Source organism: Solanum stenotomum, chromosome 12, assembly GCF_019186545.1.
Source record: "Solanum stenotomum isolate F172 chromosome 12, ASM1918654v1, whole genome shotgun sequence".
Taxonomy (NCBI): domain Eukaryota; kingdom Viridiplantae; phylum Streptophyta; class Magnoliopsida; order Solanales; family Solanaceae; genus Solanum; species Solanum stenotomum.
Window position 1 is genome coordinate 44910720 of NC_064293.1, and position 26161 is coordinate 44936880.

The window sequence follows — 26161 nt, forward strand, 5'->3', positions numbered from 1 at the left end:
GAAGAACACCTTGTTCTGTTCAGTAGAAATATTACTGCTGTTAAACTAAGAACATCTTAACATATGACGTTGGAAGAAAAGAAAAAATTTGTACTATTGCACGTGAAATTATCATGATGAACTTTTCGACTTTACTTGCAATATGATTTCTACTAAATAAAACAAGGTGTTTTTCTTTTCATATTCTCTCACATAAAGTTATTATTTCTACTAAATATATAAAAAGACGATTGAACATTCTTTACATAAAATTGTGAACAAAATTAATGTTAAAAAATAGGCAAAAATTTAGGGGAGGATCAAAAATGCACTAATATTGCAAATATGAGGGACTATTAATGCTTCATGTGAAAACTCAAGAATGACTTTTAACTTTAACCCAAAGATGAGGGACTATTTTGAGCCTTTCCTCCGGCTTCAAATGACAAAGTTGAAGGATTATACTTTTTAAAAAAAAAATAAAAAAAATCAACTAAACCACTACCCAAAAGAAGAAGATGAAATGACAAATTTCAGCGAAAAGGGGGAAAAAAATTCCCGCCGCGTGCAGAAGTCAAAGAATCGTACACATGCAAACCATCACTCTGTCATTAAATAGTGCACTGAAATTATTTCTCCCAAACTTGAACCAATCGATTTCTCCATCAGGAAGAAGATGAAGAGCAAAGGTAGATTCGTTGGACAAAGATGGTGGAGCATAAGGGGCTTACCTTCAGTATTTCTGCTATGTCTTTTCTTCTTCCTCGCCGGTTTCTTCGGTTCTACTCTCATTTCTCATCAGGTATTTCCCCTATTAACCGATATATGTCTCTGCTATATGCGTTTTCTGATCAAAGTGTTTGGGTGTGATAGGATGTACAACTACTTACTGTACGGCCTAGGTCGAGGGTGCTTGAATCTGTGGAAGAATTTGATGTTTTGCCTAATGGCGACACTGGAGAACATTCCCTCACTTCCATCCCCTTTCAGGTGTGTTTCATTGCATAATTCTCTTTCCTGAATTAGCGCTGGTATGATTTCAGTTCTAACCGTTTTTGTTTGAAAAATTGTTCACTTGAATCAACTTACTGTAGTTGAGCTTACATTAGTCTGCCAAACATTTTAATTATTGTTTGGATGTGTTCTCCTGGATTTGCAACTTTTGGTTGGTTGATATGTGGATTTTCTTCTCATAGCTATTGTATTTTGATTATCAACAGTTGATAATGTTGCCTCTGATGCAATGATTACCACTTTTTGTTACTGTGAAGTAACATAAATTGTTTTTTTTTTGGTAAGTAACACAGATGGATAATTAAGTAAGCTTAAGAACAAATATACATCCTTCAATTTCTGTTATTCTACAACTTCATCTACTCTTTTTGTTTATTTTTCTATGATTCCTGTTTTGCTATGGTCGACTGGGGGAAGGTCTGTGTGTGGAGGAAGCAGTGTAGTAGGCATGTCATTAAGTCTATTGGCAAAATAGCTGGTAGCTGTAAATGGTCATGTTAGCTTCCTAAACTTAAACCTAAGCTGGTAAATTTTTTGTTCATGGAACTCATTGACTATATAGGTCTTGTATCTCTGATTTGCATTAGTATTCATTTGTTTTGGTGTATCTTATTTGACATTGACTTCAATCTTTTGGGTAGGTCTTAAGCTGGTTCCCACGTGCATTATACTTTCCCAATTTCGCAACTATAGAACAATGCCAAGGCATTATTAAGATGGCAAAGGCAGATCTGAAACCATCATCTTTGGCTCTCCGCAAAGGAGAAACAGCAGAGAATACCAAAGGAATTAGAACAAGGTAAACAATACTCTGGTGTTCTATGTGTCTTGACTGAAATTGATGTTTTTGTCATAAATGCCATCTTTTCACTCTTTCCAAGCATTAGTTGAAAATTTCTTAAACTAACTCTTAATCCACTCATACTTTCATAATATCTATTTCTGGTAGACAAGATCAATAGGTCACCATAATTGAGTGTGTTCACATACATTTTCTACTTTTTTGGAAGATAAAGGTGTTCAGGGTGTTTGAACTGGCCATGCGTCTCTGTCCTTTTTCAGGTCTTTTTTTTTTTATGTTTCTTTGATCTGTTGTGAAGACTATTTGATAGAAGTTTGCTACCTCTTTTGGTTTTGACAAGAAGTTACAATTTCAATGACCTTTGCCTTTTCCCCCTTTCCCACAGTTCTGGTATGTTTATCAGTGCATCTGAAGACAAAACTGGAATTCTGGACCTCATTGAGGAGAAAATCGCAAAGGCGACTATGATCCCCAGGACACACGGAGAGGTAAATTTCATTTAAAACACACACCTTAAATATAACGCATGAAGCAGTTCTTACTGTGTGTTAGTTTTATCATTCCATCCACACCTCAGAAATTGGATCTTAATAGAGGACATAATAGTTGTATTATTGGTGGAGAATCATTTTCCAAAGCTTCTTCATTTCCTTCCTCTTCTTCATCTTCTATTTTCTTGAAAACTACGTTGATTCAAGCTCTGGTAGTACTTTTATAAAATGCTGGAGAACTATATTAGTGATTTTAGGTCTCCACTAGCAAATGCATTCTTCCAATTGCTATCAATACTGAAGAAAACAAGTCTTTTGGTGTTGGAGGTAAATATTAACTGGTTGTACAATCACATTTTATACCAGATTCAAGGCAATATATGTCAAACACTAAACATATTTTGGTCTGTGTTCTTTTCACCTCATATCCGAAAATTTAAATGGCTATCTGCTGTGGAAAGATGGAATTTGTCTGCTTTGTTTTTGGACAGATCAGTATGTGTTAGCAATGGCAAGAATAAATGGACACTTCAATGATCATAGACTGGAAATGATATGATTATTTTTTGTCCAAATCATTCACACCATACCAATATAGATTTTTGTCAAAGGTTTCACACGGCAATTTAGCTTGAAATATGTGAAAATCCTATGTATATTTCTATTGGAAATTTTTTTGTTCCAAGTTTACTTATGCGAAAGAGCTCATTTGTTGTAATTGACGGTTTGTTTCCTCTTCTATATGAACTATCCAGCTGTCACATGGTGTAGTCTGTATGTATTCTAACAAGAGACCATGACAAAACCATGAGGCAACAGATCAAGGTGTGCATTTTAACAGGAAAGTTAGAGAAACTGAGCATCTCTTGCTGGTGTTTACTTTAATTTATAGTTGGAGAAATCTGGGTTTTGAGTATTATCTGAAACTGGAGTTCTTTTGAGTCAAATGCGATGATGCAAATAATGCATGCTATGTACCTTATGCATCCGATAATTGATAGCTAGTCAGGCTGTAACCCCTTTGTGTCTGAACTCTCTCTTAATTTCATTTAGTGATTCTGAATGATTTTTCTGTAAATGAAAGCTCCAAGTATGGTGTACAGTGATCATAATTGCTGTTTAACTTGAATCAGTTGAGCTGTGCGTTTTTCAGGCATTTAATGTTTTGCGGTACGAAACCGGCCAGAGTTATCATTCACATTATGATGCGTTTGATCCTTCTCAATATGGTCCTCAGAGGAGCCAAAGGGTATGCACTATCTACTTTGGGTAAATTGTTGCTGTTAACTTTTCCAATTGACTTGTTAATTTTTTTACCAGCTCAATTCTTACACAAACTAGCATAATGAATGGTGCATGGATTTCAGTGTTTGGTTATTGGGATAAGATGGTGTTGTTTTCATATGCATGTTTCTTCCAATCCTTCTTTCCCAAAAATATTTAAAAAGATGGGGAAAAACAGTTTGTTTGAAGCTATGGTTCATACGACACTAGTTTGCAGATTCATTGCAATGACTTCATTTTTACATGGAATCACCATGGTGTGTTATTTGGATCACCACAAGGTGTGTAGAGCATTCCTTCCATTTAGGACTTTGTGGAACTCACATTAGTTTTGTCCTTAATAAGCATATAGTTTTATCCGGTATATCCAATCTCTGTTTCTTTTCTTTTCCCCCTTTTGATGAAAAAAATTCTGATTTTTGTCGTGGATCCTTTCAGAACCGTCAATTGCGGAGTGTTTAGAGCAAGTGTACCGTAGACTCTATAAATATGAACTTTGACATGTAAAATTTAGCTCAAATTGCCGTTAATTTTGAGTAATGATTATTTTCAGGTGTCCAGACTAAAAATAATGTATTTTCATTTAGGTTGCATCCTTTTTGTTGTATTTATCTGATGTGGAAGAAGGTGGAGAAACCATGTTCCCTTTCGAGGTGAGTTTAAAGTTGTTTCTTCTTTCGTGGACTATTGTTATGTTTCTGCCTCTCATGTCGTGTAATAAGTCCTTTGGTTAATTTACAGAGTGCACAGAATATGGATGCTAATTATGACTTCCGCAAGTGTATTGGTCTGAAAGTGAAGCCACGTAGAGGGGATGGACTACTATTTTACTCGCTGTTTCCAAATGGTACAATTGACCCGGTGAGTTTTTCTTGTAGATTTCAGTGTGATCGCCGTGTTTATTTTCATACAAAAAAAGTTTGATCTATGGGGGGCAGGCCCATCATCTACCTGAGCCATGCGGCTAGTCTTGAGGATCTCTGTTATTTTAAAAAGGGTTGGGCATAACAGCTATGCAGCAAGCCAACCATATTGTGAACCATTTTTCACCTTATACTTTATAGCAGATGAATAGTATAAAGTGGATATGATGCAGTTATGAAAATTTGTTACAAATGAGATTATCAGCAATAGGTTTGTTGGAACATTAGACAAACTTTCTGCACTCTGTAGCAGCGCGGTATAACATCCATTGGGAGAGCTGTGATTCTTTTAGCATTTTAAAGTATTAGGAGTCGCCCACAAAATTAAAGATGAAAAAAAGTTAAAGAAATGCCTACATCTTCCCAGTATGTCTTATATGCTTTGGCTTTTGTTCTTTTCGTTTGTTTTGCTGTGTGTTTTTCTATTTCCTTTCTGTGGGAACCGTTCTTGATCAATCTGTCTACCATGATGCTATGAAGATGTTTGTTGAAGAGTGTTGCTGTGGTGCTGCTAAAATGATTTATGTTAAATTGTGATTAATCAATGTGAATGGTTGCCCATATTAGGTACTACCCCATTGCACAGATACTGATGGGAAAGGTTATAATATTGGTTCCCGTATGCCTGTATCACTGTTCCATTTTCTGTTGCTGCTCCATCTTCTCTGGATTACTAACATTATATCATACTGCGCATGTTGGCTTGCAGTTACTGACATTTGTAAATTTCTAATGCAGACATCTATTCACGGGAGCTGTGCAGTAATCCGAGGTGAAAAATGGGTTGCCACAAAGTGGATCAGGGATCAAGAAATGGATGAATAAACGAGTACATGTCTCGAAGTGGTGTTGATATAATTCTTTTGTAATTTAATGTAGTGACTCACTAGGATTTTGAAACGAGTTTTGCAGTAAATATATCTAGTGTTCGTTCATATAGATCTGTGTCAGTTAACCCTTAATATGTTACTTGAGTCTTCGTTGCTCCCATTACCCACAAAGTTCATTCCATCTTGCAGTAAAAAAGAAGTCTAATTGTAATGACTAATGACCGTATCAATGTTTTGTAATAGGATCAGATCAGGTGTTTCAAAAGTCTCATATTAACACAAATATTATGATAAAGTATTTAATAATAATAAAATGTGTCTAGACCAATAGCTTCTCATAAATTGGAAGTACTGTAGAATTTAACTTAAATTTCCATTTTAAAAAGAATATTTTACTAACTAAATTTTTATATTGATAATCATGAAAGTATAAAAATATGAAGTTTAATTCTTGATCAATAAATTTGTGTCGGAAGTATGAGGAGCAGATTTACCAAAGTTTAATTGGTGGAACATGGACGTAGCTTTGCATTCAGGAAATGCTAACACCTCATTCAACTTCCTGACACGAAAACAAACACGCGTCAACACCATATCACTAACAGAAAAACTTATATATATGGGAAAAAGGTCAGTAGATAGAGATAACAACAACAAGTGCAAATTATATAGAGAGAAAGAAATGGAGAAACAAACAGATAGTAATAAGGGATCTATAGATAAGAGTAAATTAGAAGGATTGCCAGTGGATACAAGTCCATATACACAGTATAAGGATTTGGAGGATTACAAGCAACAGGGTTATGGAACACAAGGCCATCAACAGCCCAATCCTGGGCGTGGTGCTGCCAGTTCCACCGACGCCCCAACCCTAGCAGGTGGTGGATCTGCCTCTGCTCAAGCTCAGCTTTCTGCTACTGATAACATCAATCGCCACGGTGTCCCTTAATTTTTAGTCACATCTACAACACTTATTCCTTGTTTTTAGTTTAAACTAGGTAAAATATGTATACGTAGAATAATAATAATAATAACAAGAACGTTTTAGTGATTCTAGATCTTAGATTCGTCCTGTTTGGTGTTGTTTGTATTGTTCCTTTCATCGGCTTGTAACTTAATAAATCTATTTTAAAAAAATATAAGTAGTAACTATAGCAAACAATGCTGTAATTAGATGATTGAATAAACTTCAAGCTATTTCCCTCTTTTCTTTTTTACCAATATGTTCTAGCCATTAATTTCAGCTACGTTTCTTTTTCTTTTTTTTTTTACCTTCGGTAGCTATTCCGAATATAAGTGCAATCCTTTGTAGATTGTGGCTAAACGAAAATACATTTCTTACTAAAATTAGTCTAAACATCATATATTAAGAAACGATCAAAAATGTATTGACATAAAAGAAGTTATCATGGAAAATGACATTCACTAAATAAGATAGTTGTCAATATTAAGCGTTTGTTACCCCAATAACCATGATTCAACGTTGTGTTTGCCATGAATGTTTATAAAATTAAAGAGTGTTACAAACTTACAATTACCCATTTTTTCATTTAAAATGTTTTAAATCTACTCCATCTATGGTCCCATCTTTTTGGCCCCGTGATAGTCATTCTTCACCTAATCTTCAATACGCTGTCTTGTCCGTCGTTTTCCAGAAGGTAGAGAATTAACAAGTTTACTATGTTCTTAATCCTTCTTAAGTTACAAGTGAAAAAATGAGTAGTATTCATCCTAAAATCAACTAAATTCATTTATGAAGACCTTCGGTAGGAAATTTCTTGTAACTCAGTTAGTTGATTATATGAATTTTCATCTCGTCGGTATGACTAAAAGAATTATGTTACATTATTCAATTTGGTTCGATTTCCTACTTTGTTGGTCCTTCCTATTTCACTTTCTTCTACCTCAATTTTTAATTTTTTTAAAAAAGAATACCTTCCCATAATTGCGAGCTACATTCCAAAATTAGAAATTTCCTTTGTTAATCTTGCAATTGGATCAACTGGAATGAAAGCTTTGATGAGCTGACCTTTTGTCAAGTAACAAAAAGCTTCAGCAATACTTAATTAGATTGATGCGACTTAAAAGTAGCTATCTTTAGTAATTTCAAAATTGTTAATTTCCTGTCCACATGAAAATAAGTATTTCAATTTTATAAAAAAAATTAAGTGATAAACTCACGCAATTTCCATTAGAGTAATTTAATCTTTCTGCGCATTAGTCTACGTGATATTGTGCTTTATCCGTAGTAAAAGTAAGAAGAACTATTTTTACATTATTAACAGCTATTTAACCTTAGTTAAAAACACATTGGAGCCTCATCTTTTTCAACCGACACAATATATATGTTAATTGATAAATTTTAATTAGTGGGAAAATAAATATATATAAAATAGTAGTTAAAAGAAAAAAAAGCAAGGGAACCACAATCTCTTTTGTGGTAGGAAGAAGCTTGTGACATTTGGCCATACCTTTCCTTAAGAGTAGGCAAAAAAGACAAGTGAATATTAAGAGACCAAGCAAGATTCACAATTTTGGATCACAAGCTTTCCATGAAAGAACATTCATGTCAATTCACCAAATTAAATACTTTGCCTTAGTTTTATTCACGAAATAGCTACGCCTAAAATCATATTATATTCAATCATTTTTCGTAGAGAATAATCATGTAAGAATTGTTAATGACATTATGATTTTTTTTTTTCATTAGTCACTATGATGCACTACCATACGGAGTTTAGGTAAACCGACAATGATTATTTTCTTATATGATAAACTTAATTTAATCATTATAATTATTCATGCATAATTTTATTAGTAGTAGTACGGCAAAATTAACAATCCTTTATATATAGTAAAACAAAACATTACGAAATATCTTTAAAAAGCTATCCACAACCACCGAACCATATGCCTCTTTACCACTCACAAAGTAACGTTAACACAATTAAAAAACTCACCGAACTTGTTAAAATTCGTCTCAAATATTTTAATTGTCTCCATCAAACATTACAATTTGCCTATATTAATATAGAGGTGGTTGCGTGCCATTGTACCTATATATATCAATTGCTATTTGTGGTGTCACCTTCTTATTAATAACGACAATATCTAATACCAAATATTATGTCTAGAGTAGTTCAATTCTGAATTCATCATTCAAAGTCCAAACAAAAAGGATCTCTTTCAAAATTTCAAAAAATATCGCAGCCAAATCCATAAACATATTTTTTATATATATTAATACCATTCAAATGCATGCATTGTTAAATTAAAGTAGTCCCCACCACCTTCTTCACTCTTCCCAAGTAGTAACTGAGAAGCTCAACTTTATTTTTCTCCGCAATAATCATTTGAAAGGCTTAAAAAAGCTCCACGCTGCTAAAAAAATGCTGGCTTTATTTGCGCCCCAATAGTATTATTGACTTGCAAACAAGAAACGAACAATTTTCTATTGTCGCCTGCAAGCTTATTCCTCTACATCCCATTTGTCTCCCTCTTTATTTAACTGTTCCTCTTTTTAACTATATTTTTCTAGCTATATCGACCACAACAAGAAGAAGAAAAAATGATGAAAATTACGAGGGAAAGCGAAGAAATTGTTCTTCTCAGAGAACAAGACGAGGAAGAAGAAGAAGAAGAAGCATTATCATTGTGTGATCTTCCGAACAATGAAGAGAACGAAAAGAAGGAAGAAGCTTCTAGAAGTACTAGTGAAGAAGCCGCCGGCCAATTAGAAGATTTTGATTTTAGCTCTTCCGGTGGTAATTTGTTGAAAGAGTCAGAGATGTGTACGGCAGATGAAATTTTCTACAAAGGCCAAATATTACCGTTGCGTCATTCAATAAGTTTGCCAAGTGATCGGCGCAATTGTCACGACACAAATTCAAGCAGTAGAAGTAGCAGTATTCGAAGCCAACGTTCATCTAGCAGTGGCAGTTCGTCTAATTTCAACACAAAATACCAGCCTAAGATTCGAAATCAATTTCATTCCCATCCTAGTCCAACACCTCAGGTTCGATTTTCTAAAGTTAATTCTCAATCAAATGCCAACAATTCAACAAGAAAATCAGCATTGTGGAGTCTATTTCGTGTTGGCCTAGTTACACCGCCAGAAATTGCATTACAAGATCTGAAAAACAGAGGAAACAGGGATATTACAGGAAGTCGAAATAGCACCAGCAGTAGCAGCAGCGGCAGCTTCAGCAATAACGATAATAAGATGAGAATTATAGTAAGCAAGAAAACGAAACAGAGGTTTTCTCTAGGCAGCTGTAAATGTTCAGCAAATGTGGCAGAAACAGTTCCAATCGTGAACAGTAGAAGTACAATTAAGAAAATAAGAAAAGCCACCGGGGACCATGAACATGTAGATAAGAAGGATTCATCAGAGAATATCAAAGCGACAAAAAAGCAAGCAATGTCACGTCATCGAACGTTTGAGTGGTTAAAGCAACTTTCACTAGAAGGTCCATCAGATGAAACATAAAAATTTCAATGTATCACGCATGCTTAGCTTCTTGGTTTTTTCTTCTTTTATGTAATGTAACCTTCTTCTTTTTTTGCTTTTTTGAGTAGTGGAATCATGAAGTTGATTAATTGAAGTAATTGAGGACGCAATTATAATGTAACCAAAAAAAAAAAAAAAGAGTTGAGGACGTAATTAAAGCTAAGGTGTACGTTTCATGTGAATTGTGATTAAATAATGACCATTAATTTTTGTCTTTGAGTAAAATTAATAATTGAAGATGGGGAGGCCGTGATGAGTGGAAAGCTGTGAGTGTAGTGAATTTTGTGGCGTGGTTGATGATACTATTGCTCGTCATGATTAAAGTTGTGAACTTTCATGAAATTGTTTTACTACTTTTTCTATGGGGGATTTTAATTTCCAGTCCCATTGGGGGTTGATATTTAAGTAACCATAAATGTGAAGTTTGGTATCCAATGAAAATTGAGATATTTTACTTGCATGTACTCTAATATATCACTGAGGCACCTCAAAGTTTGTGAGTGTCATTTATAGATTTCTATTAAATGTACAACTACCTTAGAGTGGCATTAGAAGGCTTAAAGAGACAACAGAAGAGCAATGGACCATTAGAAATTATTTAGGACCTGGGGATATTTTATACATTCTCCAGAATAAAGACTGATTAAGATTGAACATATATATTCTTGGTTGTCATTGAGTTTAAAATTTCTTTTTTTTTTTGTTATTCAGTATTCTCCGAATCGCTCGTCCTAATCAGTGATGGATACAACGAAAACACAAATTCCCATTTCACTAATTGCTAAAGAGTTGCAGAAAAAATGATACCAACTTCTTGAAATTTAGTTTACGATGTATATAAGAGATTGTTATATAAATTATGATTAATCTTTAGATATTATCTATATCTTCATTGAAGTCTATATCACATATCCTAATACTAATTTTATAAAAAAGTTTTGCAATTTTTAGTGTTTGATTATATTTGTTAGAAAAATTATGACCAAATTCCAAGCAGAATGTTATTTCAAAATTAAATTCCAGTGGAACTTACTGTTCAGCCAGAAGACCAGCTAAATAAATTTGAATTTGAAAAATATAAAGTTGGTATATTTCTCTACCGGTTTCTGTGGACCTTTTCCTTTCGTTCATATTGTCCCTTTCATATTTTGGGAAGTTAGAATAAAAATCGAAAGTAAGGGTAAATTGTTTTTTTTTTTAGTGCTTTGACTTTGGAGGAAAAGAAACAAACTAAAGCATTCAATAAAGTTTAACTTCTACCATCGTTAATAAGAGAGAATGATCCGAAACCCCTCCAATCTATACTCAAAATCTCAACTACACACTCCAATTTTACGAGTGTCCTATCACCCTCCTAGACTATTTAAAAATGAAATAAATAACTCCTTAAAATGCTATAACCACTCATGTGTCNAATAATGAAAAAAAGAAAGAGAAAAAGCCAATGAAAAAGAAAATAAAAAAGAAAAATAGTCAGCTCACTCTCTCAAAGAGAGTGAATACACTCTCTTGTGCCAACTCAACATTTAAAGGTTTTTTTATTTCATTTTTAAATAGTCAAGGGGGTGATAGGACACCCATAAAGTTGGAGTGTATAGTTGAAATTTCGAGTATAGATTGAAGGGATTTCAGACCATTTTCTCATCGATAATATACAAAGTTTTTATGAGGTAATTTCAAGCGAATTTTTATAGAAAGCATTAATTGACAATTCAGGGAAAAAATGATTTGCTATGATAAATTAATTTATAAATATGTATATACTCTTATTATTACATGTTTCCTTCAGCTATCATACTACTAATTGTTAGTGCCACCGATTTTTCCTTTCTTGTTATAATAGGGTCCACTGAATCTACCCTCATAAGGTAAGGGTAAGGGTACATACCGCCCTCCCTAGACCCCACTTATGAAGTTTTACGGGGAGTGTTGTTGTCATATATACAAACCTTAACTGGCCTATTCAAAATGTTCACTTATCAATGCGACCAACACAGAAGCAATTGAAGTATGGAGATGATCATTTAATACTGTATAATATTCAGGAGAGATACACCTTTCATCTCGAATTAAGGCAGCGCGGTGCACAAAGAATCCCACATTCACACAGGGAAGGACAACACCCTAGTATAAAAGAAGATCTCGGAAAGCAAATTACAATCTGTGCATAAATTATTTTGAGAACTATACCTCCTACTGGTCCTCCAAAATCAATATTAGCAGAAGAGACTGGAACACTACACTGCAGAGTGCAGGCTCAAGGCGCCATCTCCAGGCCCTTGATGTTCTGAATATGCTTCCCAGGATTTAATCCCTTTGGGCAAGCACGAGAACATTTCAAAATAGTATGGCAGCGATATAACTTGAATTCATCATTAACTGCGTCCAGGCGCTCCTGAGTATATTCATCACGGCTATCCATGATCCATCTACATTTAAAAGATGAGAGATAACCCCTTTCAGTACAGATAATAATGAGCAAAAAAGATGAGAGATAACCCCTTTCGGTACAGATAATAATGAGCAACATCTGACATAGCAATGGATAGAAGGGTTGCAATGGATAGAAGGGTTAATGGGTAGAGTAACTTATATACAATCCAAACCTCTTAAGAGAATCAAGGCAAGTACAGAAATTTCAGAAATTTAAAACTCTTATCCCCTCATCATGCAAATGACCTAGGTAATCATACAACTCTAAAGACAATTTGGGAAAGATGCCAACCTAAACCATCCCTTGAGTAGTTGAGTTTACCCCCACAGGTATGAACATCTCTCTAATATTCCCTTTGACATAATATATTTCCAAGTTTGTAGAACTGAATAGAAAAGGTCCCTTCATCTGCATTTGGTGTCATTATTTTTGAATGATGACAAACGCAGAACGTGATATGAACATTTTCCATCCACACTGAGAAAGAATAACAGACAATGGGTGCTCAAGCACCCACCAAACATAATGTAGGTAAACCCTGCAGCTAATCTAAGAGTTGAAAAAAGCTGATTGTTCTAGAGAGAAGGGATCAGAACAATAGGTGCAGAGTGCACCAAGAAAAACTGTTAGTTGTGGTGGTGTAGACAGCAGAGGGAATAGAGAGCAGCGCATGATGTTTATGCAAAGGAGGGTAAAACCTAACTTCCCTCTGCAGATTAGTTAGGTTTGGAGAGCACAGAAAAAAAAATTAATCACATGACAGTCAAAAATCTGAAAGATGTATAGATAAAACGAGATGTTGGATGGATATTCTTAAATTTTGAGTCAAATAACAAAGATGCCATAGGTTAGAAACTAGCAACAAAGAAATGAACCAATAAGGGATTAGTAAGTTGAGAAAAGTAATATGTTTCAAAGTTGTCTAGTGATAACTCAGAATAATATCCAAGACCAAGACTTCAATGGAAGTTGCACGGTTTTGCCAAACAATAAGATCCTTCTGCATATGATTCATCAAACTTCTACGAGAAGTTGCACCTCATATAAATGAGATTCATTTCGTATCTAAAAGGAACACAACTTTCTTAATCTGATACAATCAATTCACACAAAATTTATGGGCATCATGTTACATTTAAGCATAAGTACCATACATGTTGTACTTACTAAAATCTTTACTGACCATGGTTACTCGACTAATTTCACGAGATACATACTACCTACCACCAATAAGGAAGGCAACGATAACCCTGCCGACAAATTATAGGTATTTTTAACTTAATATTTTATCCAAACGCAACCAGAATATAACAATCTAAAAAATACAGCACATAGTAAAGTCAAAACAGGAAGAGCTTAACATGAAAAAGAATAAAGTAAATACTACCTATTGGCATGGAGGAGTGCAACAGGACCACGATAAGACTCAGGATTCCATCAGTAACTAGGACATGATGTACTACAACAAGCACAGAGGATACACTCGTACATCCTATCCAACTTACCCCTATCGCTCTTGCTCTGAGGTATCTCCTTCGCAGGCGTTGGTGCAGGTGTTTTCCTCTTCAGCTAAGGCTCAATAGACTTATACTGATTATAAAAATTAGTCATATCAACCACCAAATCCTTAATCACAAACATATGTGGCAGCGGCGTAATCGTCGATTCAGAATCCGATGAGATCTTGGTCAAACATACGAGTCCATTACAGCCGTCGATGTTCATGGCACAGGACCCACAGATCCCTTCTCTGCAAGATCTTCGGAAGGTTAGTGAAGGGTCAGTTTCATTCTTGATTTTGATTAGGGCGTCTAAGACCATAGGGACGTATTCCTTCAGATAAATTTTGTATTATTGGAGCTCGGGTTTCCCTGGGTTATCTGGATTCCATCGGTAAATTTGAAATGACTTGAGGTTGGGCACATGCTGGGGTTTGGCGTCCGAAGCGTGAGCTCGGGCGACGAGTAGCCTCGCCGCCGATGAAGATGACTGAACCCTAGAAATAGCTCGTCGGATTAAACCAGTCGCCATTGATATTACAGCTCTTCATCTTCGAATCACATAAAAGTCACTCTTTTGTCTTTCAGAGAAAATGACAAAAATAGTCCCTTATGTTTAAGGATAATTTAAAATGGTCCTTATGTTCTGGTGTACGTTAAAATAATCTCTTAAATATACGCTTAACAATTTTGATCTTTAAAAATTGTCACAAGTTAACAAAAATGGTCCCTTATGTTTGAGAGTAAGTTTAAAATAATTCCTTAAACGTGCACTTATTAGTTTTGTTCCTTAAAGATTGCCAAAAACGTAACATTTTGAGTCTTCAACAAAATATGTACGAACTTCATATACTCCCTCCGTCCCTTTTTATGAAAAATAGTACTAGAAGAATTTAGTTACAAATATCAAAAAAGTCCCATCCAATTCCAAAATAGGTAACACAAGAAATTACACTGATCACTAAAAAGACAGAAATAGTAAAAATTACATAGTATACAAATGTTAAATTTTAATTTAATAAATATATAAAATGTTGACACTTTTTGATATAAATTAAAAATTTAGTATAGTAATTAAGTAGATAACACAATCACAATATCTTAGAAGTCTCAATCTCAAATAAATCAGAATGAACTAAAATTCTCTTTGGTCAATATTGCTTCACTTAGGTATGTCTTAAATTCAACCATATGTTTCAACTTTCACACAATGGTGTAAATAATGCGGCTGATAATTTCCTTAATTTGTTCATTTTTTCCACACGCGTTAATTTTTGTGGGCCATGTCATTTTCTACTATTTCAGTCTCAAGTCTGGTTTCTCATTTTTCTTCCTTGTGGAAAAAAAGTCGCTAGTCTTGTTCCAACGTAGAGACAATCAGCAAAAAAATAAATTTCCGCTTACCTTATAATATACGTGGTCTTCTTTCTTTTCTTCAAAACCCTCTTTCACTCTACACCCAGCAGTTGCAAAGTAGCAGTCTAAGATGTTAAGCTCCTGGTTTGGGAGCTGCTTTAGTGGGGGCGATGGTGATGATCTTTTATGGCATATGGACTTGAAGCCACATGCCACCGGTGACTATTCTGTTGCTGTAGTTCAGGCCAATTCTTTGCTTGAAGATCAAGGTCAAGTTTTTACAACCCCGGGCGCTACTTATGTGGGTGTTTATGATGGTCATGGTGGCCCTCAAGCTTCTCGCTTCATCAACAACAATCTCTTCCCTCAACTCCAAAGTACTATTTCTTCCTACTATTTTACTACTATGAAAGATTGGGTCTTTTTTGTTGACTCTGTTTCTTGTAAGTGGTCTAATAGCAAAAGTATGCTAGTGCAATTTTTCTAATTTGTCAGGTGAAGAATTCTAATTCTAACCTATAATTTTTTTGACTTCTTGATTGTTGGTTTCTGTGGTGTGTTTAGTTATTATGTTGAAATTATCATGAGATTGATCTCAGGGGAGGTTGGGAGAAAACTAACTTGATCATGTGTGGAGTGGAAGAGGAAAAGGAATTGAGCTTGTTCAAATTGTAGAGATGCTTAATTTTTGAATGTTTGAATTAGAGATATTGGAAATTGCTTGCACTGTGTGTTTGATTTCCTTGTTATTTCGGTTATTATAGAGCTTGCATTGGAAGAAGGAGGATTATCTGAGGACGTGATCAGGAAAGCATTTGATGCCATTGAGGAGGGATTCTTGCGTTTGGTGAAACAGTCTTGGCTGGATAAACCTCAGATTGCATCTGCGGGGTCTTGTTGTCTATTTGGAGCAATTTCAAAAGATGAATTATATGTGGCAAATCTTGGGGACTCCAGGGCAGTGCTTGGCAGGAGAGCAGAGACTGGTCAGACGGGTGATTCAGCAGTAGTAGTGGCAGAACGTTTGTCGATAGATCATAATGTTGGGGTTGAGGAGGTTAGGAAGGAGGTAGAGGCACTGCATCCAGATGATTCTCATGTTGTGGTCTACACTCGAGGGGTTTGGAGAATTAAGGGTATAATTCAGGTATCTGTTCTCAATCCTCTTTTCTTCTGTCCTATTAATGCAGTCGACAGTTTTGATTAGTCATTTAACCATTCAAGGTTATTAAATTTGTTTACTAGCCTTCATGTTATTCTATTTAAGTTATCTAGAATTAATACATCTTTTTAGACCTGCAGCCGTAATGATTCAGACCTCCACTTGATGAAAGCTAATTAGTCCTTTCAGAAATGCGGTTTTGTTACGACTAGGTGGTGTCTCAATATGTTAATAGTTTCTATTCAATCTAAAGTACGTATGGTGGAAGGAGAAAATAGTCAGAGCTCTTTCATTCTCAATTCTGACTTCCGTTAAGTTTACAATGGTCCATCTGCTATTACCTATTAGCGGTCTAGATACGCTAATGTTCTGAAAGTAAGAAAGTTATTGAAGCTAGACAACAAAGAAGACCAAAGTCTTTTTTTTTCTGATCTCTGGTTTGTCGTCATACACAAATACAAAGATTTATATTTATGTAGTTAGAAAACAATTCACCTTTCTGTTACTCGAGCATGTTATGAAGGTGGTCCAAAATCTCCGGGAACTCATAGTTGATGCTTCTAAATAAGTCACTTTATATATGCCAATTATGTGTGTGCACTTATAGCAAGTTGATCATACCTTTTAGACGTGTTGTATGTCAAGCCTTTCTGGGGTGCCTCTTTTGTGTCTTGGCATCAAGTATGCTTTCATCTACTTTTTCTGAGGTTATAGACCGTACGTTAAATTTTCTCCTTTTAGCTTCTAAGCCAATCACATTATAATATATACCCTTATCAAAAAAACATGTCACCTCATATGTTGATTATGTTGATCACTTGTAGCAAGTTGATCATATCCATTAAATGTGTTGTATGTGTAGTTCTTTTGGAGAATAAATATTCTTTTATCTTCTACTTTTTAAGATTTTAGACCTTGTGTATAAGTAATTTCTCCTTTTCAGTCTAGTACAAGACACATCAGTGTCAAGATTGACAAGTTTGCACCTATGGGATTCACATGAAGGCAAAAACATTTTGTTGCATCTGTAGTAATTTTGTTTTATGTATGGACACAAAGGATTCTCCTTTCCCGTTTATCCCTTCACTCTTAACCACTTACTAGCAATCTTTTATCTTTTGGTAACTACAACTTGTAGCAGGGGCTGCATGATACTTATCTTTCCATCTGTATCCTTCATTTTAACTTCAGCAAGGTTCCCTTGTTATTTGAAAAATGCCAAATAAAATCTGAAGCTGACTATTTTCGTTAAAATCTTGCAAACAGCCAATATCAGGGAGTAATCCTATGTTTTGAGAAAATCCATCTCATATTGCCTATTTGTCTGTACCAGGTTTCTAGATCAATTGGTGATGTCTATCTGAAGAAACCTGAGTTTAATAGAGATCCTATGTTCATACAATATGGATATCCTATTCCCTTAAAAAGAGCTGTAATGTCAGCAGAGCCCTCCATATTGATCCGAAAGATAAGACCAGAAGACTTATTTTTGATATTTGCATCGGATGGCCTATGGGATCAACTAAGCGATGACGAAGCTGTGGATATTGTTTTGAAGAATCCTAGAAGTGTGAGTATCGACCCCCTCCTGTTCTATCAGGTTCTTTAATTTCTGGAAACAGTACCCTCATCCACTTTGTTATCTTTAAAGTGGATGCAGGCTCTTATGATAACTAGACTCTCCTTGAAGCAATTTTGTGATCAAACTTCTCTATGTTGGGCATAATTAACTAATGAATAAGATAACTGATAATTTCTTCCCCATTTCTCCAGGGAATAGCAAAACGATTAGTGAGAGCTGCCCTTGAGGGGGCTGCAGAGAAGAAAGAAATGAGATACGAGGACATCAAACGACTAGAGAAGGGGGAAAGGCGGCATGTTCACGATGATATCACAGTTATTGTGATATATTTGGATCGCCCTGGAAGGTCCACAAATTCTGGAATGAATATTGTTAAGGGCACGAACGTCCCTCTTGACATATACTCCTTGAACTCTGGTCATCAGTTAGAGAACACATCTTAAGTTTCTCCATGAAAAGTGTCTAGTACATGTATACATTATATATATCATTTTGTAAATACGTCGTCTTAAACTTGGAGAGTTTCTTTATATACTTCTAGATAACAATCAGAAGGACCAACCATGTACATATACCTTGATGTACATGTACCTTCTGTATTGGTTTTGATAGACTAAGCTGATGACAAAACTAGCTTGTGCTTTTACTTCTGTTTTTGACACTTCTGCTTAAAGCCCCGTTGTTTGTACCTTGTTATACTTTCCTGGCAATTATACTACAACTTCACGGTGAAAGTTTATAGATGAAATGAAATTACAGTTTCTTCTTAGTCAATAAACCATGAGCATTTTACCTATTATGATCCTGGGATGTAATTATCCTTGACCTATTTGAACAATATTCGGTGCTTTATTTGAGAATCCTTTCCGCTAATAGATGAACTTGTTAGAGTTTCACCCTGATTTTCTCAGGGTATATGATTTTGCTTTCTCTCGAAGGAAAAAAGTATTACCATAATTGATTTTACTTCTCCTAAAAATAAAAATAAAAATAAAAAATCTTCCATATTTGGCTAAACTTCTTTCTTGGGGAAAAGTGTTGGACCTCGTAGTCATTTAAAGAGTCTTGTTTAGGGGAGATTATTCTTTCAATAATTTTTTACATTTTCTTTTATATTAATTTTCTCATATAGGTCAATTGGTCAAACCAGATCAAAATATTATGTCTCTTTTAGTAAGATTTCTTCATTGTCTGATTTATCATTGTTCAAGGTTTGCAATTGTTAGCTTCTGCGACACCTTATTATTTTTATCCCAACAAGTAGGATAACTCTTTTAAGATTTCAGAAATTTAACGGATCGTATGGGTAAATAAATTGAACAAGTATTCATAAAAAGGGAAAACAGAATTGGGGATGCTCAAATTTAGAAGTCCCAAAGCTCCTAGCAAGCAGTTTCCAAGATAAAAACAAGAGTTCCCTTAATATTGAGATCATTTGCATGTTTGGTTATATATTATTATGATTGCTCACTTAATTTAACTAGGGACTAAGTTTATTATGGGACGACTTTAGATTTTACTCAACTTTAAAAGGATCATTTATGTTATTTTCTAGTGTTTTTCATGTAGAAGTTATTATGTTTTATAATATTAGGTAAAATATGAGTGACTTTATTTTAGCATAAAACAAATAAAGTAACTTTACTAAAGTATTTCTATAATTTGTAACCATAAAAAACCCTTCCATTAATTAGCACTCTTGCAATACTAATGTTATGATTTGCGAACCTAAAATTAACAGCCACCGGCCAATCCATCTTTCTTCCACCAAAAAGTCGGCTGGTCGTCTCCTCCAATTTCCACACCACGCCTTAATAAAGTCAAAAAATGAAAAACAAAAAATCAGACCAAAAAATGGGAATCGTTGAAGAAGCTCACAACGTAAAAGTTCTGGGTTCAGGCGAGAAGACCATCGTACTCGGTCATGGCTTCGGCACCGATCAATCTGTTTGGAAACAGCTTGTTCCTTACCTCGTTGATGAATATCGTGTTGTACTTTACGATAACATGGGTGCTGGACCGACAAATCCTGATTACTTCAATTTTGATCGATACTCTTCCCTTGAAGGTTATGCCTATGATTTAATTGCCATTTTGGAGGAACTTCAAATCAATCGTTGCATGTACTTAGGTCATTCCTTATCGGCCATGACCGGTGTTGTTGCTTCTATTTTTCGTCCTGATCTCTTCTCCAAACTCATCCTTGTTTCAGCTTCTCCAAGGTAAGATAAATTGATATCTTTTGATTTTAGCTTGGTACAGAGCTTAAAATAAACTTTTGAATCTTTTTTTATTAAACTAAAGATAAGTAAAATGCATTGAAATGCTTGCTAATTTTGTGATAGTATGAAAAATTAGAATTAAAAAGTTATCAATCTTTTTAATAAAAAAGAAAAATATAACACAGATAGATTAAAAAGAAGATGTACGTAGTATTTCTCTCTTAAGCGTATTTACAATCAGATATTTCTAAATCAATCTTCTCCGTTTCTTTTGTTCTTATCTAAAAAAGACCACACAACTTGTTTTTGTGAAAATGCAACTATTTTTGTCAGACACGTGAATTTTCTTTTGATTTTATGAAATTTTAAAGAAGTTTAATTTGCCATACTTACCATTCACCCAGCAGTAACAAAAATTCCTTAAAAGACAGTATAACACACACTATCAAGTCCCTTTTTTCTTCTTTATTCGTGTGATTAGTTTCTCATAAGGTTTCTTTTTTAGGTTCATAAATACGGATGACTATTACGGAGGATTTGAGTTGGAAGACATAGAGCAATTATGTCAAGCGATGGAATCGAACTACAAGGCATGGGTATCTGGATTTGCGCCACTAGCGGTGGGAGGTGATATGAATTCCGTGGCAGTACAAGAATTCAGCAGGACATTATTCAACATGAGACCAGACATAGCACTCAGTGTTTTCCGCACTGTTTTCACGTTCGACCTAAGGCATTATCTGTCCCGTGTTACTGTCCCTTGCCATATCATACAGAGCTCAATGGATGTTGCAATGCCAGTCACTGTTTCCGAATATTTACACAGAAATCTTGGCGGAAAATCGATTGTAGAGATCATCTCAACCGAAGGTCATCTTCCGCATTTGAGCGCACCTGAGGCTACTATTCCCGTGTTGCTTCGACACATTTCTCATGACATTACTGCTCATGCTTCTTCTAGTTTAGGATAATGAGAAAACAACTTCTTCAAAAGTACTCATTATCATCAAAATAAATATACATGCCTACTTCTGTTCTCTTTTTTTTTTTTCATGTCACCATATTGCCTATCTAGATGTCTGGTTACGAATTCACGTGAATCCAATAATTTTTGGTAAAAACATTAAGAAATCTATTACTATATATATATTTAACTGTAAACTTAGCTATTAATTATACTATTAACTTAGAATTGTTATATGAATTCATAAACTTTAAATCTTGAATTTTGCTATAATTAGACTTTTCTTTTCTTTTTCATCCTATTGCCTAGACAAGTATATTTACACGTGATAGCAACAAGAATTACTTGTAAGTGTGGTAACTGAGCCCACACGTCGAACTCAGCTTTCTTCTTGCTACTCTTTCTTTATTCCATGGAAGGCCCTAAAAATTTAGGTCCGTTGATTTATTTTTTTCTTTTCTCCATTAATATTCTGGAGGCAATAGGAGAGTATGGATAAAAAGTGTCTGGAATACTATATTCCACATTTGGATTTGTTTTAGTTTGTGCTTTATTTTTCAGAAGGAAGAAAGAGAAAATAGAGTGTTAATCATTTCACAAACTTAGCCTTTCTGGAGTTTGTACGTTTGGGATGTCTTCCGTTGTAATTTGTAAATGGCATTCAAACTTCGGGTAAGATTCACAAATAGTCATTTTTTAGTTCGTGTAACTGAAATATAGTTATTGTCTTGAAATTTCAAATTTAATATGTGAAATTTCAGGCTGTCATCATGAAGTTTTACATATGAAATTTGGAACTTAATGACAATGAATATTTTTTTAAAGACAAGGTCGAAACTTGATTGATCTCCTCTTCGATCCAATCTCAAGCTAAGTGATCATGACTTAATTAATTACTATTATCTACTCTTTTTCTACTTCCAGATCGAGATACGTACGCCTGTCAATTTAAAGTGGTCCTTACAATCACATGTTGAATCTTTTCTCCAAGTGGAGTACTAAAAATTGGGAGACACAAACTATCCAGTTTGTTACACACAGAGAGGACGGTACTAATTGGGATTTTAATAAATACTATGAATATAGCCGCGACAAATCTGGTTAACAAGTATACCTTCGCGTAGAATATGTATGTTGTAATTTAGATATTTAAATGAAATTTATTGATAAATTTAAAAAGTTATTAGTCATCTAATTGTCACCTTAGTTTCATTACTCACGTCAATAGTCTAGTGGTCACAAAAGTCACGCAATACAAAAACAAATTGATACTCCTAGCGATTTGAATTAATGCTAGCATAAAGGATGATATCAACTAGAAACCGAAATTAGTGACAATATGTATCATTGTCTAATTTAATTTAGATGGGTGGTTGTGAGTTATGTTACAACAATATGCTCTTTTTTTTCATTTGATCGAAATTACTATAATTAAGTTGAAGTCGATATTTTCCTTCTTCCGTTCATCCCATAAGGAAGATTAATAATGACTCACTTATCTTTCAATATGACTCAAAACTGGTTGATGGGAGAGGTGTTCAAACACTTATACAAGTCTTACTTGTCATTTTAAGGGTTGTTTGTTGTGAAAATAACTGTGCACTTTCTATCAGTAAATAATAAATTGTTTGGGTAGAGTTTTATGAATATTATGCATATAAAATAACCGTAAATTAAAAAAAATGTAAAATATCTAATTGAGAAATTAGTTGAAAACTTGTCACTTTAACATTTTTTTTATATAGAAAATATCACTTCAGTACATTTTAAAACAAGTGATGTTTTACATGAATGCTGTTCTTTTAATTTTATTTTTAAAGAAAGATAATTTTACAAACCAAAAAATTACTAAAAAGCTATTACATTTTTTAAAAAGATATTTATGAAATAGAATATACTTTCTTTTCTAGAAATAAATAATTTAAAGGACGTGCTCAAACTAAAAATAAACACATATAATTTTGGAAATTGAGGAAATAGGTGATTAGTTTTGCGATTAACTAATAAATTATTGTCTATTTTGGTCATTTATTTTCTAAAAAAATAAATATAAGCAGCCATCAGATGCCCAAATGTGCAAAGAAATGGGAAATATTGTCCATTTGATTAAAATATTATATAGCCGTCAGATGCCAATGTGCAAAGAAATAAAATAGTATCTCATAAACAAAGAGCAACACGACACCAATGCATGTGGTTAATAGCCATTTTCCAGACGAAGACCCAAACAAAGCATAAAAGAGTTCATAAGTCCACACTTTTTTCTCACCAACGTAAGAGGCAACCACAATTCGATTCAATTTCCACAAATTAAAGGATGGGAATTGTTGAAGAAGCACACAACGTGAAGATTTTAGGAACAGGGGATCGAACCATAGTCCTTGCTCATGGGTTCGGAACAGATCAATCTGTGTGGAAACATTTGGTTCCTCATCTAGTTGACGATTATAAGGTTGTCTTATTTGACAATATGGGAGCTGGAACTACCAACCCAGATTACTTTGACTTTGAAAGGTACTCAACCTTAGAAGGATACGCCTATGATGTGATCGCTATTTTGGAAGAACTCCAAATTCCTTGTTGTATTTATGTCGGTCACTCTGTTTCTGCCATGATTGGTGCCATCGCTTCTGTTGCACGTCCCGATCTCTTCACCAAACTTGTCACAGTTTCTGCTTCTCCAAGGTTAATTTCCTCTTTTCCCTTTGCCTTTTGCTATAATTAACGTTTGACTATTTTTACTTGTTACAAAATTTTATGCCTTAAAAGGAGGACTGTTATTACAACTATTTTACCAACTAATATCACAATCATATTCATCATTTTTAATTAGTCTGTGCATTCCATCATATTACCTAATTTTCCAGGTGACGTTTAAAGGGAAAAAATACTCACTAGTAAACTTTAAATGTAGAGTAGTTATAGAAAGAGACTACTAGCTCTATTTCAATTTATTCTCATACTTCTCCCCGTTTCAAAAGAAGGTAACTCTTTAATTTCAATCTTTTTCGTAATATATTTAAGATCATCATGAGATTAAAAGTTATTTTGATAACATATATTTTTTAATACTATAATATTCAAAAGTCTTTTATACTTTCTCAAACTCCGTATCAAATCAAAATAGATAAACAACTTGAGACGGGAGGGAGTATTTTTTTAGGGCAAGGAAGGATAAAAAGGGAGGGGATGTAATCAAATACGGACTAATAAGTTGAAAAACTATTAAGATTCCTCGAAGATTGATATTAGTACAATAATTTTGAGTTCAATTTTTGGCTTACTATAATAATTTAAACAAATCATTTAGTTGGTAAGTATACGAATCATTAGCCAATATTCTTTTAATTTCTTATTGAACATGTTGGTTGTCACTTGTCTACATTGGCGCGACAGTTGTCTCTTATCTTTCTTTATTACTTACAATTACTATGGTGTGCTGGATCTTTTTTTTATTTGGCTTAGAAGGTAGTTCTATGAAATCATGTTATCTCATTTTTCAACTTGCTTAGAAGAATCTTTTTTACCTTCTGGCAACTTATCTTACTAACAAGAATTAAAAAATATGAAAATTTTAATTAGGTATTTGAATGACGTGGACTATTATGGAGGATTCGAACAAGAAGATCTGGATCAATTATTTGAAGCAATGAGATCAAATTACAAGGCATGGTGTTCAGGTTTTGCACCTTTAGCTATAGGAGGGGACATGGACTCTGTTGCGGTACAGGAATTCAGCAGGACATTGTTCAATATGAGACCAGACATAGCATTAAGTGTGTTACAAATTATATTCCAAAGTGATTTGAGGCATATGTTGCCTCATGTGACTGTTCCTTGTCATATAATTCAGAGCATGAAGGACCTGGCTGTGCCTGTCGTAGTCTCCGAATACCTACACCAGAACCTCGGAGGCGAATCGATTGTGGAGGTGATGTCCACGGATGGACATCTGCCGCAGCTGAGTTCACCTGATGTTGTTTTGCCGGTGTTGCTTAGGCATATTCGCTTTGATATTTCCGTTGATAAATAATTACTAGTATGTGGTGGAATTTATTTGGGATATGTACAAAGTTACTTTCTTGCTTTGCTAAGTGCAATTCATAGCAAAGCAATCCTATGCATGCAACTGCGCAAATCTCAATTGATGATGATGGATACGTGTCAATTAATAAATCAACTAAGTTTCAGTAGTTGTAAATTAATTGAGATCGGTTATATAAATTCTTGTTGGAGTGGTAATGTAGGTCCTGAGTCCATATGAGATTTATGCTGGTCCCATTGGATGTTTAATTTGTCTTGTTTGTTTGAGCTAGGCGAAAGCTCTGTTTTTGTTTGGGAATCTTTTGCTTGACGTGCATACAAACAATATTATGAGCTACTAATATTTGCTTATTCAGAGCACGCTGCTCAGCCCAACAAGAATTTGGCAAACTTCTGAGGCATACATATGTAATTAGGATAAAGATTTAAGTTATATGCATTTGATAATATGTATACAATTAGGTCACTAGATGAAACTCTATTTATTTGTTAGGAGTGGCTCAAATGATGCTTGTAAAACGTTTGCTTTAGTTCCAAAATTTTGAGGGCCTAAATTTTTTTTAATATTACGAATTTTATGATTTGATGTTACTTAAAATTGAAGATGATAAAATAAGTACAAAATTTATATAAAATATTGAATTAAACAACTCATATTTCATAATTGTTAATAAAGTTTTTACAACAATATCCAAGTGAATATTGCAAATAAATGGCTAACATCTTATTAACTAGAATTAATTTTAACTTTTATAAAAAGATATTATTATTATTACGTGAAGTTAAAAACTTTTGTGTATTCTAAATATACGGAACTAAAAATAAGTAATATGTAAGAATAAAAAGAGCAATTTTAAATTATTATTATTTTAGCTTTAAACTAGTAAGGTTATTGAGATGTACTTGTTGTTTATTTCAATGCGAAATAATGAAATAATGAATGATCATATGAGTGGATAATTATATCTAGGTTTGAACGGAATGTTCTTTGCTAAGAAATTCACCAAATTATTAGAATTATTTATCTTTTTTTGCTTTTCATTATCATAAATGTCAAATGTAATA

General features: G+C 34.0%; 6 protein-coding genes and 1 pseudogene across 7 annotated transcripts; 6 read left to right on the forward strand and 1 right to left on the reverse strand.

Annotated features, from left to right (window-relative positions):
• The first annotated feature begins 484 nt into the window (after positions 1 to 484).
• Positions 485 to 5430, forward strand: LOC125849109 (probable prolyl 4-hydroxylase 9). 2 transcript variants are annotated; one of them, XR_007444586.1, is made up of 9 exons: positions 505 to 781; positions 853 to 969; positions 1635 to 1792; positions 2181 to 2283; positions 3440 to 3535; positions 3788 to 3851; positions 4124 to 4223; positions 4312 to 4431; positions 5232 to 5430. XR_007444586.1 is itself a non-coding variant. In XM_049529126.1 (8 exons), the coding sequence occupies exons 1-8, from the start codon at positions 656 to 658 to the stop codon at positions 5316 to 5318; spliced, it is 873 nt and encodes a 290-aa protein (XP_049385083.1). In that variant the 5' UTR covers positions 485 to 655; the 3' UTR covers positions 5319 to 5430. The 2 variants fall into 2 exon arrangements, 1 of the variants encoding a protein (XP_049385083.1); XM_049529126.1 differs by lacking the exon at positions 3788 to 3851 and having other exon boundaries at positions 485 to 781; positions 4158 to 4223.
• A 545-nt stretch (positions 5431 to 5975) lies between these two features.
• LOC125848369 (uncharacterized) lies at positions 5976 to 6274 on the forward strand. Its single transcript, XM_049528222.1, has one exon. The coding sequence runs from the start codon at positions 6006 to 6008 to the stop codon at positions 6270 to 6272; it is 267 nt and encodes an 88-aa protein (XP_049384179.1). The 5' UTR covers positions 5976 to 6005; the 3' UTR covers positions 6273 to 6274.
• Positions 6275 to 8552: 2278 nt separating this feature from the next.
• On the forward strand, positions 8553 to 10195 carry LOC125849199 (probable membrane-associated kinase regulator 1). Its single transcript, XM_049529234.1, has one exon. The coding sequence runs from the start codon at positions 8892 to 8894 to the stop codon at positions 9810 to 9812; it is 921 nt and encodes a 306-aa protein (XP_049385191.1). The 5' UTR covers positions 8553 to 8891; the 3' UTR covers positions 9813 to 10195.
• A 1641-nt stretch (positions 10196 to 11836) lies between these two features.
• On the reverse strand, positions 11837 to 14380 carry LOC125847937 (succinate dehydrogenase [ubiquinone] iron-sulfur subunit 1, mitochondrial-like; annotated as a pseudogene).
• A 723-nt stretch (positions 14381 to 15103) lies between these two features.
• On the forward strand, positions 15104 to 18635 carry LOC125848092 (probable protein phosphatase 2C 78). The gene is made up of 4 exons (XM_049527894.1): positions 15104 to 15499; positions 15887 to 16269; positions 17618 to 17854; positions 18058 to 18635. Exons 1-4 carry the CDS (start codon positions 15253 to 15255, stop codon positions 18307 to 18309), a joined length of 1119 nt encoding a protein of 372 aa, XP_049383851.1. The 5' UTR covers positions 15104 to 15252; the 3' UTR covers positions 18310 to 18635.
• An 894-nt stretch (positions 18636 to 19529) lies between these two features.
• Positions 19530 to 21125, forward strand: LOC125848093 (probable esterase KAI2). Its single transcript, XM_049527895.1, has 2 exons — positions 19530 to 20088; positions 20594 to 21125. Exons 1-2 carry the CDS (start codon positions 19694 to 19696, stop codon positions 21057 to 21059), a joined length of 861 nt encoding a protein of 286 aa, XP_049383852.1. The 5' UTR covers positions 19530 to 19693; the 3' UTR covers positions 21060 to 21125.
• A 2146-nt stretch (positions 21126 to 23271) lies between these two features.
• On the forward strand, positions 23272 to 25277 carry LOC125849305 (probable esterase KAI2). Its single transcript, XM_049529368.1, has 2 exons — positions 23272 to 23737; positions 24635 to 25277. Exons 1-2 carry the CDS (start codon positions 23370 to 23372, stop codon positions 25083 to 25085), a joined length of 819 nt encoding a protein of 272 aa, XP_049385325.1. The 5' UTR covers positions 23272 to 23369; the 3' UTR covers positions 25086 to 25277.
• Positions 25278 to 26161: the final 884 nt, after the last annotated feature.

Excerpts from the sequence above, each read along its gene's own strand:
- LOC125849109 (XM_049529126.1), top strand. The coding sequence starts at position 656 with ATGAAGAGCAAAGGTAGATTCGTTGGACAAAGATGGTGGAGCATAAGG. Across the intron at positions 782-852 it reads CTACTCTCATTTCTCATCAG|GATGTACAACTACTTACTGT; the intron begins GTATTTCCCCTA and ends TGGGTGTGATAG. Across the intron at positions 970-1,634 it reads TCACTTCCATCCCCTTTCAG|GTCTTAAGCTGGTTCCCACG; the intron begins GTGTGTTTCATT and ends TCTTTTGGGTAG.
- LOC125848369 (XM_049528222.1), top strand. The coding sequence starts at position 6,006 with ATGGAGAAACAAACAGATAGTAATAAGGGATCTATAGATAAGAGTAAA.
- LOC125849199 (XM_049529234.1), top strand. The coding sequence starts at position 8,892 with ATGATGAAAATTACGAGGGAAAGCGAAGAAATTGTTCTTCTCAGAGAA.
- LOC125848092 (XM_049527894.1), top strand. The coding sequence starts at position 15,253 with ATGTTAAGCTCCTGGTTTGGGAGCTGCTTTAGTGGGGGCGATGGTGAT. Across the intron at positions 16,270-17,617 it reads GAATTAAGGGTATAATTCAG|GTTTCTAGATCAATTGGTGA; the intron begins GTATCTGTTCTC and ends TGTCTGTACCAG. Across the intron at positions 17,855-18,057 it reads TTTTGAAGAATCCTAGAAGT|GGAATAGCAAAACGATTAGT; the intron begins GTGAGTATCGAC and ends CCATTTCTCCAG.
- LOC125848093 (XM_049527895.1), top strand. The coding sequence starts at position 19,694 with ATGAAAAACAAAAAATCAGACCAAAAAATGGGAATCGTTGAAGAAGCT. Across the intron at positions 20,089-20,593 it reads CTTGTTTCAGCTTCTCCAAG|GTTCATAAATACGGATGACT; the intron begins GTAAGATAAATT and ends TTTCTTTTTTAG.
- LOC125849305 (XM_049529368.1), top strand. The coding sequence starts at position 23,370 with ATGGGAATTGTTGAAGAAGCACACAACGTGAAGATTTTAGGAACAGGG. Across the intron at positions 23,738-24,634 it reads ACAGTTTCTGCTTCTCCAAG|GTATTTGAATGACGTGGACT; the intron begins GTTAATTTCCTC and ends AATTTTAATTAG.